Source organism: Rutidosis leptorrhynchoides, chromosome 6 (genome assembly GCF_046630445.1).
Source record: "Rutidosis leptorrhynchoides isolate AG116_Rl617_1_P2 chromosome 6, CSIRO_AGI_Rlap_v1, whole genome shotgun sequence".
NCBI classification, from domain to species: domain Eukaryota; kingdom Viridiplantae; phylum Streptophyta; class Magnoliopsida; order Asterales; family Asteraceae; genus Rutidosis; species Rutidosis leptorrhynchoides.
The window spans coordinates 255,691,532-255,706,435 of NC_092338.1; the positions used below are offsets into that span (position 1 = coordinate 255,691,532).

Here is a 14,904-nt window from a genome sequence, read left to right on the forward strand (position 1 = left end):
ATATATAGGCACCCACAATTATTGGTAAAGATATATATAATATCAATTGACCTATTGATAATATATATCTTTCATAACTTTAACAAGTGGTTTCATGAACAATAATATCATTTCCATTATCAAAGAAAAGGTTGTCACTTTTACATAAGATATGTTATACTTTTCATTATCAAACAAGAGTGATTACAAGTATTATCAATTTCACTTATTAAAGCAAAAGTGGTTACATGAATAATACTTTCATGATATGATTACAAGTATTATTCATTCCACTTATTAAAGCAAAAGTGGTTAAAAGAATAATACTTCCATGATAAGATTGCAAATATTATTCATTCCACTTATTAAAGCAAAAGTAGTTAGAAGAATAATACTTCCATGAATCACTCAACCTTTTAGATAACACACCAAATCATAAATTTCATGCTAAATGTTTTATGTAGCTTCTTGTGCTTCCTCTTCAAAGGTAGCACCAAAACACTTAGTGAAATTTAACATGAAAATGTCGTGCTGCCTCTTCATGTATAGCATGAGAACACTTAGTCAAATCTCGTGCTGACTAAGAAGACATAGCACGAGAACACTTAGTCAAATCTCGTGCTGACTAAGAATACCTAGCACGAAAATATTTCGTGCTTACTAAGAAGACTAAGCACCACAACTCGTGCTTACTAAGAAGACTAAGCACGAAAACACTTAGTCAAATTTCGAGCTGACTAAGTCATTATAGTGACTAAAGGAAAACCACTTGGGTCTGGGTAATCTATCACTTAATGGGTGTACACTCCGTACCTCCTAACCCATTTACAAGTGTAGACTAAATCCCTCAATTACACTAAATTTCCAACGGTTATTACTCTTATTATTACCCTTGAAGGATTCAAAAAATTATCTGAACAGACTAGTTTTTTTTTTTTTTTTTTTTCTTCAACTAAAGAATGGTATATACATTAACAAGATACGAAACTGGGTACGCAACTCATGTGTTCATTATCGTGGATGTATTTCAGTGATTAACGATTCATCTTTCGACCCAGGAACAAAATTGCCAGCCGAAAAATACGAGTCGGGTCTTCTAAAAAGGTAATGTGGAGGTCTTTTGGGAGATGGGACTATAGTGATAGAGTAATTGTTGAGCATGTTTAAAACAGAAGCCATAGATGGCCTTGCATTCACATCTTCTTGCACACATAGCAACCCAATGTTGATGCATCTCATTACTTCATCTTTTGGACAAGTTTCCACCATTGTTGGATCCACAAGCTCCGTTGTTGTTCCTTCTGTCCATTTCTTCCAAGCCTTCAATAATGAACAAATGAATAAATCAGGATTTGATTAGAAGGAAAAGTAGGGCAAGAAAGAAGTGTGATTGGGATAAAATACTTACAAAGTGTGGAAGGTCATCACGGTCATCTTGATCAAAAAAACTTGAACTTTTCTTCCCTGTGATGATCTCAAGAACAACGACGCCAAAAGCAAACACATCTGACTTTTCAGAAAAATGTCCATGCACCGCATACTCAGGGGACATGTAACCACTGCAAATCAAATCACATTTTAGTTAGTAGAAATATGAATATTATCAACGGTAAATAATCTTTGATTATGCTAATCGCTAACATCCTTTGTATTGCATAAATATGAGTATATTCTATATTCATATGATGCATGTTTAAGGGCCATATATATCCACCCTAAATGAAATAAATGAATAAAAACACTTTTTTATGGCATATATGATCCTCTGTTACACTGTTATACTGCTACGTTTCTATGATTCTATCAGCACTGAGTTTATTGCCAATTTAATAACAGAAACATTGAATATGCTCTGAAAATGCACTAGTGCACTACTATATATATATATCGTCAAAATCCTTTTGGGAATGTATGTCTGTCTATACATGTTTCTAAACAAGATAGGATTTAAAAACTTACTATGTTCCAACAATTCGTTTGGTGTTGGCTTGAGTTTGATCCATTCCAAAGATCCTCGCAAGACCAAAATCGGATATTTTAGCATTCATCTCCATATCAAGCAAGATATTGCTAACTTTTAGATCACGATGAATGATTCTAAGACATGAATCTTGATGCAAATAAAGCATTCCTCTTGTAGTCCCTTCTATGATTTTGTAGCGTTTTGACCAATCTAAGTGCCCATTTCTGTTTGGATCTGCATTCGTTAAAAAAAAAATAAAAAATTACTTAAATACTTTACCTTAAGTCTTAGAAAAACATGACCTTTTGTTTCAAGTAAACATCAAGTGTTTGTACGTTGAATCTAATTTTACTTGGAAAATAACTTGAAGCTAGCTAGGCGGTACGTACATATATAGACTTACGTACCGAAGAGAAAGTAGTCAAGACTTTTGTTGGATATGTAATCATAGATGAGTAATTTTTCGTCGTCTTCACAACAAAACCCTATAAGCCTTACAAGATTTCGATGTTGGAGTTTTGCCATCAAAATGACTTCATTTACAAACTCATGTGATCCTTGTCCAGATGATTTTGATAGTCTTTTCACTGCGATTTCCATCCCACTGGCAAGAACACCCTACAAAATATGTGATATTTGTTATCAAGCTAGGTCTTTATTTCCATTCTATGTTTACAACCTTACATATTAGATTCATGGACATGGGACAAATAATTTGACACATCTTCTCATAATATAAATAAGATTGAGTGAGTATAAATTTCACGAATATCATTTCAACCCCTCATACCATTGCTATTCATAACAGAATGTTCAAGAATATATTGTTAGACATATTAGTTAGGCCCAAGTCCAATATGTGGGCTTGAGTCCATTAGGTTTTAGATGTAGTTTAGGGTTCTTGTACTCTATAAATACTGTCTACGATTATCAATAATATCATTAACTTACATGGTATCAGAGAGGGTTTCCAATCCCAAGACATAGTCGGCCGTCACGTGCCGCTGACTCTTTACCACCCGTCATATCATTCTATCCTTTATCTTCTCTTTGACGACTTCTCCTAAGATAAAGGATAGAACGATATGACGGGCTGTAAAGAGTCAGCGGCACGTGACTGCCGACTAGATCTCGGGATTGGAAACCCGCTCTAATACCATGTTAGATAATGAAACCTCAGTGGATATTATTGATAATAGTAGACGAGATTTATAGAGTACAAGAACCTTAAACTACATCTAATATGTCTAAAACTTGGGCCTAACTAATATGTCTAACATATATGATCTGCTTCATACCTTATAAACTGGACCAAACCCTCCTTCACCAATCTTGTTTTCTATACAGAAATTTTTTGTGGCTTCTTCAATAGTGTCCAAATCAAACTGTAAAGATCCTATGCTACCAATGTGATGGAAAACCGTGTGTACTTTCAAATCAAATTAACGCAGCGGAACGATAAAATAAACTTATTATTACAAAACATACACACGATTGACAGTTCCAACAAGATCCAATTACACCACTAATAATTGTCAAAATATATAAATTCACAAAGTGAGTAAACGATATACCTTTCCTGAAGAAACGGATTGTAGGAGAGAAACTTACGATCAAAAGTATGATCGTCACTTTGGATAGTCCACACTACACTTCAAACGACCGTCAATGGATGCTAGTCCAAACCCAAGTAACTTATTATAATAATCAAATTATTATAATAAAACAATAGACAATGATATGTATACGTTTCGTTTTGGTTTTCTTAGTTTGAGATTTCACCAAAATTTTCTGACTCTTATTCCTATCAACTGCTAAACTCTCAACCAAGTTTGGTTGTCTTATATAACTTAAAGAACCAAGTTAGCACTATGTAGTGGAAACAATATGTGGTGGAAATTTTATTTTATTTTTAATCAAACTCACTTTTGTGTTCTGCTCTTTCGAGTTGTAAAACCACATACCAAAGATATAATAATATACTTGATACGTGGGAATGATTTCCTCCACTAAACTAAATATAGTATACATATAACTTTTTAAAATCAGATTTCAAAATCCTCATTATTAATAATTAGTTAATTATTCAGTAAACTAATTAACTCAAACTAAGTGTATTAGTTTGTTCCATTACTTGATATATATATATATATATATATATATATATATATATATATATATATATATATATATATATATATATATATATATATATATATATATATATTGCATTTGACGTCTAGGTGTATATGTGTGTGACCCCGAAGGCTCAAACGAATTTAGCCATATAATTATATGTTGTACCTTGCACATTAATCCTACAGACTCCCACTTGTGCATGGTACAACACCAAGTAACTATACTAACAATGGATACCGTCTAGCAACAGGCCATTGTCCCTAAATTCACGTGAGGGTAGTTTCTCGGAACTGCTTATGGTAAGTGTTAAATGTCATTCGTCCTTTTGTTTCAGATACTTTAGTTAAACTTGAGATATGGATCATTCGTCATTCTCGTTTGTTTAACAATTTTATTTCTCGATCTTAGAACTGAATTAGATCACCAAATTAATTAAGTATCATCTTAATTACATCTGGGTGCGGCCACACAAATATCTTATTCATTCATCGAGGAGCTCAAAAGTATCTAACTCCAAACATTTTGGAGGAACAAATCCTATATTGCATACACGTGTCTCTAACGAGCTTTGCATTATACCCAATAATAGCCTTTATTACCGTCTTATTCAGGACAGCATTTAACCATATCAAAGTACAATATTCCACACATCGAAACCGGCGTGCATCTCAAGTCTAAGGACATAAAGACATAATCACTAAAAGATTCACTACTGACAACGATCCATGTAGTGATATCTCGGTTGGGTCATTCCAATATTCATCATCAATGAATACATATGAATTTGGTCTCTGCAAGTTAACTATTTATCATCAATAAATATAAACCAAAACTTCATATTAATCTTAATTCATGTTATTCCCATAACATGATCGATTATGGAGATTTTGAATAATCAACAATTACTCATGGATTAAACATGCTAATATAGAACATAGTGATATAAATGAAAATGATCATAACATCAATATATCAATTCATTATGATAAAACTGTTTAATGTTCCAAAAATATCCAAATACTAAATTACAAATTAAAAAGATCAGCAGCATAACGAAGTCCAATACTACTAGCATGATCATCATGCTTGTTGTGTGTCATGGGTTTCGTGAACGGGTCAGCCACATTATCATCTGTATGAACCTTAAGAATACTAATATCATTCCTCTCAACGACTTCTTGAATGTAGTCAAACTTTCGAAGAATGTGTCTGCTACCTTTACGTACACGTGATTCTTTCGCAAGTATAATAGCACTTGAATTATCACAGTACATTTCCATAGGGGATTCAATGCTGGGAACTACTCCGAGTTCAGCAATAAACTTCCTAATCCAGACAGCTTCTTGAGCAGCTTCTGAGGCAGCAATGTATTCTGCTTCCGTTGTAGACTGTGCAACTGTGGTCTGCTTTGAGCTTCTCCAATCAACTGCCCCGCCATTCATGACAAAGACATACCCTGACTGGGATCGGGAATCATCTCGATCAGTTTGGAAGCTAGCATCTGTATAACATCTAATACTCAACTCTTCTTCCAAACCACCGTAAACCAAGAACATATCTTTAGTTCTCCGCAAATACTTAAGAATGCTCTTAACAGCAATCCAATGTTCTTCACCTGGATTCTGTTGATAACGACTCGTCAAACTCAAAGCTAACGAGACATCAGGTCTAGTACATAACATAGCATACATAATGGATCCTATAGCCGAAGCATAAGGAACACATTTCATTCGTCTTATCTCATCAGGTGTGATAGGACTTTGAGACTTGCTCAAGGTTATGCCTTTTTGCATGGGCAATGCTCCGCGCTTGGAGTTTTGCATGTTAAATCTTCGTAAGATTTTGTCAATGTATGTACTTTGACTCAAACCAATAAGCCTTTTGGATCTATTTCTATAGATCCTGATTCCTAAAATATACTTAGCTTCTCCAAGATCTTTCATGGCAAAACATTTTCCAAGCCAAGATTTGACATCTTGCAAAGTTGGAATGTCATTTCCAATAAGTAGTATGTCATCAACATACAAGATCAAGAAGACAACTTTGCTCCCACTAGCTCTAATGTAAACACAGGGCTCATCTTGGTTTTGAGAAAAACCAAACTCTTTGATTTTCTGATCAAACTTAAGATTCCAGCTCCTGGATGCTTGCTTTAATCCATAAATGGATTTTAGAAGCTTGCATACTTTATTAGGATGCTTTGGATTTACAAACCCTTCCGGCTGAACCATATATACGTCCTCACTTAGGTCGCCATTTAGGAAAGCGGTTTTCACATCCATTTGCCATATTTCATAATTATGAAAAGCTGCTATGGCAATAAGTATCCTAATTGACTTAATGCTCGCGACTGGTGAATAAGTTTCCTCATAATCAATTCCTTGAGTTTGAGTATAACCTTTTGCCACCAATCGAGCCTTAAAAGTGTTTACATTACCGTCCATGTCAGCCTTCTTCTTGTAGACCCATTTACACCCAACTGGTTTACAATTGGGTGGAAGATCAATCAAGTCCCATACTTGATTTTCTTTCATGGACTGCATCTCTGTATTCATAGCATCTCCCCATTTTTCAGATTCTAAACCTGATATGGCCTCACGGTAGCTAGAGGGTTCATCATAATCCCCTAGATGAGATTCATCTGAATTAATCAGAAGATTTAACTTCTCAGGTCGATGAGGAGTTCTACTAGATCTACGAATTATAGGTGCAACACGTTCTGGCTCATCAACAATGTGCTCAGCTTCAACGTGTGGATAACTAGTGCCTTCAAAAGGTATGTTACCTTGTGATTCTTGAATTTCTTCAAGATCTACTTCACTCCCACTGACTTCTTGTAAGAGAAGATCTCTTTCAAAGAATTCAGCAAACCGAGCAGTAAACACTTTGTTTTCAGCTTGGTAGTAAAAGTAGTAACCCATTGTTTCCTTTGGGTATCCCACAAAGTGACATTTGATACCTCTGGGTTCTAACTTGTTTGAAGTGTCACGTTTCACATACGCTTCACAACCCCAGACTTTTAAATAAGACAACTTAGGACTCTTTCCATGCCATAACTCATATGGTGTCTTATCTACCTTCTTGGTTGGAACCATATTGAGTATGCGTGCAGCAGACTCTAATGCATAACCCCAAAAAGACATCGGTAGAGTAGTTAGACTCATCATAGATCGAACCATATCAAGTAAAGTTCGATTCCTCCGCTCCGACACACCATTGTGCTGTGGTGTATAAGGTGGAGTGAATTGTGAGACAATCCCACAATTCTTCAGGTGGTCCAAAAACTCTTGACTCATATATTCCCCTCCCCGATCAGAACGAAGGGCTTTAATGGTCTTTCCAAGTTGATTCTCTACTTCATTTTGGAAGATTTTGAACGTTTCAAAAACTTCATGTTTATGTTTCAGCAAGTAAACATAACCATATCTACTATAATCATCAGTAAATGTAACGAAGTATGTTTCACCATTTCTAGACATAGTTCTAAAAGGGCCACATACATCAGTATGTATTAGTCCTAAAAGATCTTTAGCTCTTTCACCTAAACCGGAGAAAGGAGCCTTTGTCATCTTTCCACATAAACATGACTCGCATACATCAAATGACTCAGAGCCAGTTGATTCCAAAATCCCATCAGATTGGAGTTTTGAAATGCGTTGTTTGTTTATATGACCAAGACGACAATGCCATAGATAGGTATTATTCAAGTCTTTCTTGACTCGTTTGGCAGTACATGTATATACAGAATTATTATTTGAAATTACACCATGCATATCAATTTCAAAAATACCATCACGTGAAATAGCATTAAAATAAAATACATTATTCTTAGAAACTGAAATACCAAAGTGCATAAATGTAAGTTCAAAACCAACATTTTTCAAAAGAGAAACTGAAATTACATTGCTCGTAATACTAGGAGCATAATGACATTGTTCCAACAAAACAATAAGACCACTAGGTAGAGTAAGCTCATAGGTGCCAATAGCTTCGACTGCAGCTCGAGCCCCATTGCCCACTCTTAAGTCTAGTGTGTTGTTCTTCAGTCTCTTACTTCTTCTCATTCCCTGCATATTGTTACAGATGTGAGTACCACAACCAGTATCAAAAATCCAGGAATCACTAGAAAAAGTATATAACTGTATATGAAATATACCTGATTTGCTAGTCTGGCCAGCTTTGCCTTTTCTCAACTCAGATAGGTAGGAAGGACAGTTCCTCCTCCAGTGGCCAACTTTTCCACAGTGGAAACATTCGGCGTCTTTCGCTGGGTTTTCTTTCTTGGGAGGTGGTGGAATCTTTTTCTTAGCAATTGACTTGCCTTTTCCTTTTCCCCAAGTTTTTGGCTTATTCTTTCTCACTCTACCTTCCCTAATCATAAGGACACCTGGATTGGAAACCTTATATGGAATATCCTGTTCAGCAGTTTTGAGCATCGAGTGCACCTCTGCCAGAGATTTCTCCCAACCTTGCATATTGTAATTCATCACAAATTGGTGATACGATTTTGGTAGTGAAACCAAAATCGTGTTCACGGCCAAGTTAGGCGGCAAGGTAGTTCCAAGTTTTTCCAATCGGTCAATGTAGCTTTTCATTTTTAAGACATGAGAACTCACTGATTGACCCTCCTCCATTTTGCATGTTTGAAGAAGCTTATAAGTTTCATATAACTCTTGACTAGCCTGTTTCTGAAACATATTTTTCAGCTCAGTCATCATATCATATGCTGTACGATCTTCCATTTCCTTTTGGAGGTCAGAAGTCATACTAGCAAGCATGATTAAAGCTATCTTCTCTTGCTCATCAAACAACTTCTGATAAGCATTCTTTTGAGGAGCAGTAGCTGTCTCAGGAGGAGCTTCGGGTAAGGGTTCTTCAATTTTGTTCAACTTCCCTTCAAATTTGAGAACAATTCTCAGGTTGCGGTGCCAATCGAGAAAGTTTGAACCATTAAGTTTCTCCTTCTCCAACAAAGAACGGAGGTTGATTTGGTTTACGTTTTGATTATTTGACATCTACAAGAGAACAAGATTCAATTTTAGTATTTTCGATATTGTACTTTAATAAATTAATTACCCAAGTTTTAATATATTTAAAAACAATTAATTTACGAAAGCCTAAGATCCACATAGAGGTTCCATAACTACATCTGTTGATCAGCTAGCAGTTATAGAGTCTACTGGTAGGTAGCGAGTACCAATTGCATCACAGATGCAACTCTTAGATCTTTATGGGACCCTGAGATATGTGTAGTCTAACAAACCACTATTATCTAATGGCATGTTTGTCCCATCCTTGCCTCGATCTCAGGTCTCACCGTGAATACGATTAAGTCGTCCAATTTGGAAACAGTGGAAATTCAGCCTAGTCTCACTCGTAACTGAAAATTCACCTCATGGCTATAATTCGATTAGGTCTCACCGTAATCAAAAAATAACGAGGAGTGTTTGCAAGCTCATTGGATGGCATGACTTAAATTTGACGGGTATTTTAAAAATGTTTGTGTTAACGAATAATGCATGCACACAAGATCCGCTACAATTTGTTAAAAAAAATATTTTAACCAATTTTATATATGTCGATCGTGTTTATGCGTCAAGTTTGTTATTTTATTTTATATAAAAAAAAATAACAAATACACACTGTGTATCATTTTAAAACATTTTTAAAAGATGTTGCTCATATATATTATTTGAGTTTCAAAAAATATTTAACTTTAAACTCCTTAGAGTTTAACTTTTTAAAATCATCAATTTTAACCTTTGAAACTCGTTACTAGTTTTATTTGATGTTTTCATCAAAAAACATTTAGCATATATTATAATCAACAATTAAATATAAATGCGTAAAAATAAAACACAACCATACCATGCATCACACACACATAGCCTAGCCCAAAAATCCTATGCTTGATCCCATGAGCCGACATGGGATCAAGAGGTCAAACTAAGGGTAATATCGTAGCTCCCACTTGATTCAAGAATCAAGTGAAAACTTGACAAACGCCATCTTCTAAGCCAAAAGCATGTTGTATTTTATCTTCAATCTTCATCTTGTTACATTTATTTAAATTTGAAAATACAACTAAACTAGTACTTTTACAAATTGAAATAAACTTAAATACAATACTATGAAAATGGAAAATAAATATAATACAATTTTGGCTTCAAAATGGCCTTATAATACAAATAATCAACATGACACAATATTGCTGTAATCAACAATCACAACAATCATACATAGGCCGGGGCATTATGGGCTATGTGTGCAATCACAATTCTAATAACTACATTATTAAAAACTACATATGGCTTGTCTATGGTTACAATGCATGTGTACAACCATGGAATGAAATAAACAACAATTATTCAAGCCATAATAAATAAATTCAAAATTTATAACAGTGATATTTTTCAGATCTTATTTGTGCGTCATGAGATTTAATTTAAAACAAGCATGTTGAAATTGTAAAAAAAAGTTTTTACTTTTTACCATCTCACAAAACTAGATCTGAGAAAATCACGTGACAATTAAAATGGTGTAAAAGCGGCTCGGATACCACTGATGGAAAACCGTGTGTACTTTCAAATCAAATTAACGCAGCGGAACGATAAAATAAACTTATTATTACAAAACATACACACGATTGACAGTTCCAACAAGATCCAATTACACCACTAATAATTGTCAAAATATATAAATTCACAAAGTGAGTAAACGATATACCTTTCCTGAAGAAACGGATTGTAGGAGAGAAACTTACGATCAAAAGTATGATCGTCACTTTGGATAGTCCACACTACACTTCAAACGACCGTCAATGGATGCTAGTCCAAACCCAAGTAACTTATTATAATAATCAAATTATTATAATAAAACAATAGACAATGATATGTATACGTTTCGTTTTGGTTTTCTTAGTTTGAGATTTCACCAAAATTTTCTGACTCTTATTCCTATCAACTGCTAAACTCTCAACCAAGTTTGGTTGTCTTATATAACTTAAAGAACCAAGTTAGCACTATGTAGTGGAAACAATATGTGGTGGAAATTTTATTTTATTTTTAATCAAACTCACTTTTGTGTTCTGCTCTTTCGAGTTGTAAAACCACATACCAAAGATATAATAATATACTTGATACGTGGGAATGATTTCCTCCACTAAACTAAATATAGTATACATATAACTTTTTAAAATCAGATTTCAAAATCCTCATTATTAATAATTAGTTAATTATTCAGTAAACTAATTAACTCAAACTAAGTGTATTAGTTTGTTCCATTACTTGATTAATATATATATATATATATATATATATATATATATATATATATATATATATATATATATATATATATATATATATATATATATATATATATATATATATATATATATATATATATATATATATATATATATATATTGCATTTGACGTCTAGGTGTATATGTGTGTGACCCCGAAGGCTCAAACGAATTTAGCCATATAATTATATGTTGTACCTTGCACATTAATCATACACAATGTCCATTTCAACTACAAAACAAGAACACGATTTATTAAATAACATTTTTGAATAAAGGTAATTAAATAAAACCGACCACAAGCTACTTTCTTGTAGTTCTATACCTGACCCAATTTGTGCTAGTTTGTAGCTCTGCTCGCTCATTAGTAGTGTTGAAATTGCATTCTTGGTAGCATTTTTCACTCTCTTTGTTTTATTAACAAGAAAGCATAAGCCAATACTGAGTAGTAGCCCGACAGAAACGCATACGACAGGAACAACCACATAAATTATTTTTGACGACTTATGTTTTCCTCCTGCACACAGGGACTCAAAAGTTCAATTATTGTAATATATAACTATACTTCTGTCGGTCTCAAAAAAGTGTCCATAGAAATTTTGGTTGGATTTGATGTAGGTTTGATAGATGACATTCTTGCACTTATATGTTCAAAGTAAGTTGAATATAATTTTTGATTGAAATTATTTAAAAATAACTACAATAACTATTTAAAATAATGAACAATGATAAATTAGTGAGTTTAATTATATTTGGCTATTCTTCTATAACCGTAGCTGGCAGAAATAGCTTAACCGGTAGAGAATAGTCTTGCCAAGGCATCAAAGGGAGAAAGCCCTTCTACTGAGCATAATTAATATCAATAAGCAAGCACTTAACTTAGGGCAACTAATTTTTATTTTGAGACATTAGTAACATTCAGAGTTTTTGACAACTTACTAAAAGAAGTAAAGAACTAATGGTCTAACGATATTGTGCTAGCTTTCCAACTATAAAGTAGTAGGTTTATAAGTCATGAAAATTATATATTTTCGTGGTGGGGAGTGTGGTTATTTCTCTTTAAAATAGTTTTTTGTCAACCAACCCCACAATCTTTGTAAATATATAAATAACAAATCAACAGTGGATTAACAATTATAATTGTTGAGCATCAGTGCATCACCACCAAATCAAAAGTTAGAGACTGAACCTGTAATTTGACATAAACTATAGGGACTGTCTTTGTAATTTTGTCTATTATTTATCAGTGCCTCAACTTGAATAGACCATATTATACAAAGACAAAACAAGTACTACGTAGTATCGTATGATATAAGTAATGAAGGTACAAACAAGGAACTTATTGCAAATTATGTAACCACATATATATACTAGCGTACTTCTGCTGACCATCTAATACAGTTTGACTTGTGGCAAAATTAATCACTTCTTAACATTGATATGTTCCCAAACCGTATCACTCTATAATATGTGAGATATTAACATTGCAGATACTTCAAATTATTGCATACTCATTTGAAACTAAAACCATTCGTTTCGCTAATGTTCATTCGTTTTGCTAATGTGTTCCCTATACAAACACGTTAAAAATTAATTAATTAAATAAAAATTATCTTAAATATTAGCGCGCATTCAATATTCACTAATTATTTAATAAAATATTTACCTCTTTTATCCGTAAAAATTGTTTGAAAATACATTGAACTTTCACTAAATTCCTATTATATGCATCTAACTTTCAAATCTCCTATTGTATGTATTTAACTTTTTAAATTGTTATATTGTATGTATTTAACCTATTATAACATATTACTTTTCAGGTCACCTCAATTTTACTTTTAAACATTGACATCATTAGTCTTTCATATTTATAAACTTTAATTTTATTAGTCCCTCTTAGACAAAACATTTTCATCTTCATCCATTCATCATCATAGATTCATCATCTTTCAAATGTAATACTATAAGAATTATTGAACTAAAGAATGTGAAAACGAATGCCTTGAAAGGATGACCAATAATTAACTACTAGATATAATACTATAAAAATTAGAGTGGGATTCAAAAGCTAAGAAAAAGTGTTCAAATTATTGATGCTTTTGTTTATGTAAAATATTGATTGATATATAAAAAGACTATTGATCGACCTAATCCGGCAGATTGACAAGAACGTTTTTGTCAACATAAATAAAAATAAAAATTTTTAATATAAACTAAATACGTATATTTATATGTATATATTTTTTAATTTTTTTTTATACTAAAATAGCGATTACTATGAAAGTCCTAACAACATATGTATATATATGTATATGTATTTCACTTTTTAACTTAATAATGGGGAAAAAAAAAGTTGAACTAATTAATGTCATACATTCAGCATACAACATACCTAAAATTACCGTCGATTGTGTTGAAGATGGAGGGAAAGCTGGTAATGAGATTTTGGGAGGATCATTATAAAATGAAACATTCGAGTACCTTAAAAAACAAGCAGGAAAATAAACTGCCACGTCAACATCCCCATTGCAACAACCTTGAGCTTCCCTAAACACCACCGATAAACATGAATTGCAATCAAAAGAAGACAAATCCGGTGCACATTGCATTAGTCCGTAAACCTTCAACAAATCCTGCCCGTAAACAATATCTCCAATCGCAAACTTTCGTAGCAAGTTACCACTACTCGCTTTCGTCCTTAAATTACCAAATAAATCTCTCAAAGCCGCATTAAAAACATCAATATTCGATGCGTTTACATAACTCACTATTTTACCATAAGGACGGTTATAAAAAGTTGTATCGTTATGAGTACGATTTGAATATGATAACATACAATTTGAAGTCCAAACTAGTGCTTGTATTTTGTTACTACATACTTGTTTTAATAAAACAATTGAGTTATTAATACAATGATTACATGTTTCGGAGCTGATGTCACCTCGACAAAGTGCTATGGCTGTGACCGTGTTTGGGCTGACGCCAACGGTGGTTGTGTTGAAACCGTAGTGTGTGGTGACGGAGGAAGAAACGGATGAAAGGGCGGTTTCGATGTTTGATCGGTAGATGGGACTATCTGCCGTGAAATTGTTGTTTTTAAGCTGGCACCGGAATAAAGGGTAAGAGTTGTAGTTGGCTCTAGTTGAAGTTAAGCATAGAATTAGTAAGAGAAGTAGAAAAAGAAAATGAGTTTTGAAACTCATTTGGAAAGTGAAATTGTGTGAAAATTATATGAGGTGAGAAGGTGTGGTTAGTATATATTTATTTTGAATTAAACTATTATAACGAAATAACAAGGATATATCATAAATTTCTAAAACAATTCTTTTTAAAAGGATAAAGTCTATAGCAAAATAAATTAATTAACTTTCAAAATGTGTTGTGTGTATCATATTATAAAAATATCTGCCTTATAAAGAAAATGATAATGATAATATAATATTTGAAATAAAATAACAACTAGCGATATGTAACTATGTTTACGACACGTGATTTTTACTATATATATCAACAAAGG

The 14,904-nt window shown here is 33.1% G+C and overlaps 2 protein-coding genes across 3 annotated transcripts; both read right to left on the reverse strand.

Annotated features, from left to right (window-relative positions):
- Positions 1-990: 990 nt before the first annotated feature.
- LOC139854467 (cysteine-rich receptor-like protein kinase 15) lies at positions 991-14,590 on the reverse strand. Its single transcript, XM_071843770.1, has 8 exons — positions 13,780-14,590; positions 11,713-11,904; positions 11,609-11,619; positions 3,241-3,351; positions 2,350-2,560; positions 1,939-2,176; positions 1,388-1,538; positions 991-1,299 (listed from the first exon to the last, which is right to left on the reverse strand). Exons 1-8 carry the CDS (start codon positions 14,588-14,590, stop codon positions 991-993), a joined length of 2,034 nt encoding a protein of 677 aa, XP_071699871.1.
- On the reverse strand, positions 7,915-11,214 carry LOC139851617 (uncharacterized). 2 transcript variants are annotated; one of them, XM_071840712.1, is made up of 3 exons: positions 10,808-11,214; positions 8,238-8,549; positions 7,915-8,148 (listed from the first exon to the last, which is right to left on the reverse strand). In XM_071840712.1, the coding sequence occupies exons 2-3, from the start codon at positions 8,515-8,517 to the stop codon at positions 8,132-8,134; spliced, it is 297 nt and encodes a 98-aa protein (XP_071696813.1). In that variant the 5' UTR covers positions 8,518-8,549; positions 10,808-11,214; the 3' UTR covers positions 7,915-8,131. The 2 variants fall into 2 exon arrangements, with proteins under 2 accessions (XP_071696813.1, XP_071696812.1); XM_071840711.1 differs by lacking the exon at positions 10,808-11,214 and having other exon boundaries at positions 8,238-8,617.
- Positions 14,591-14,904: the final 314 nt, after the last annotated feature.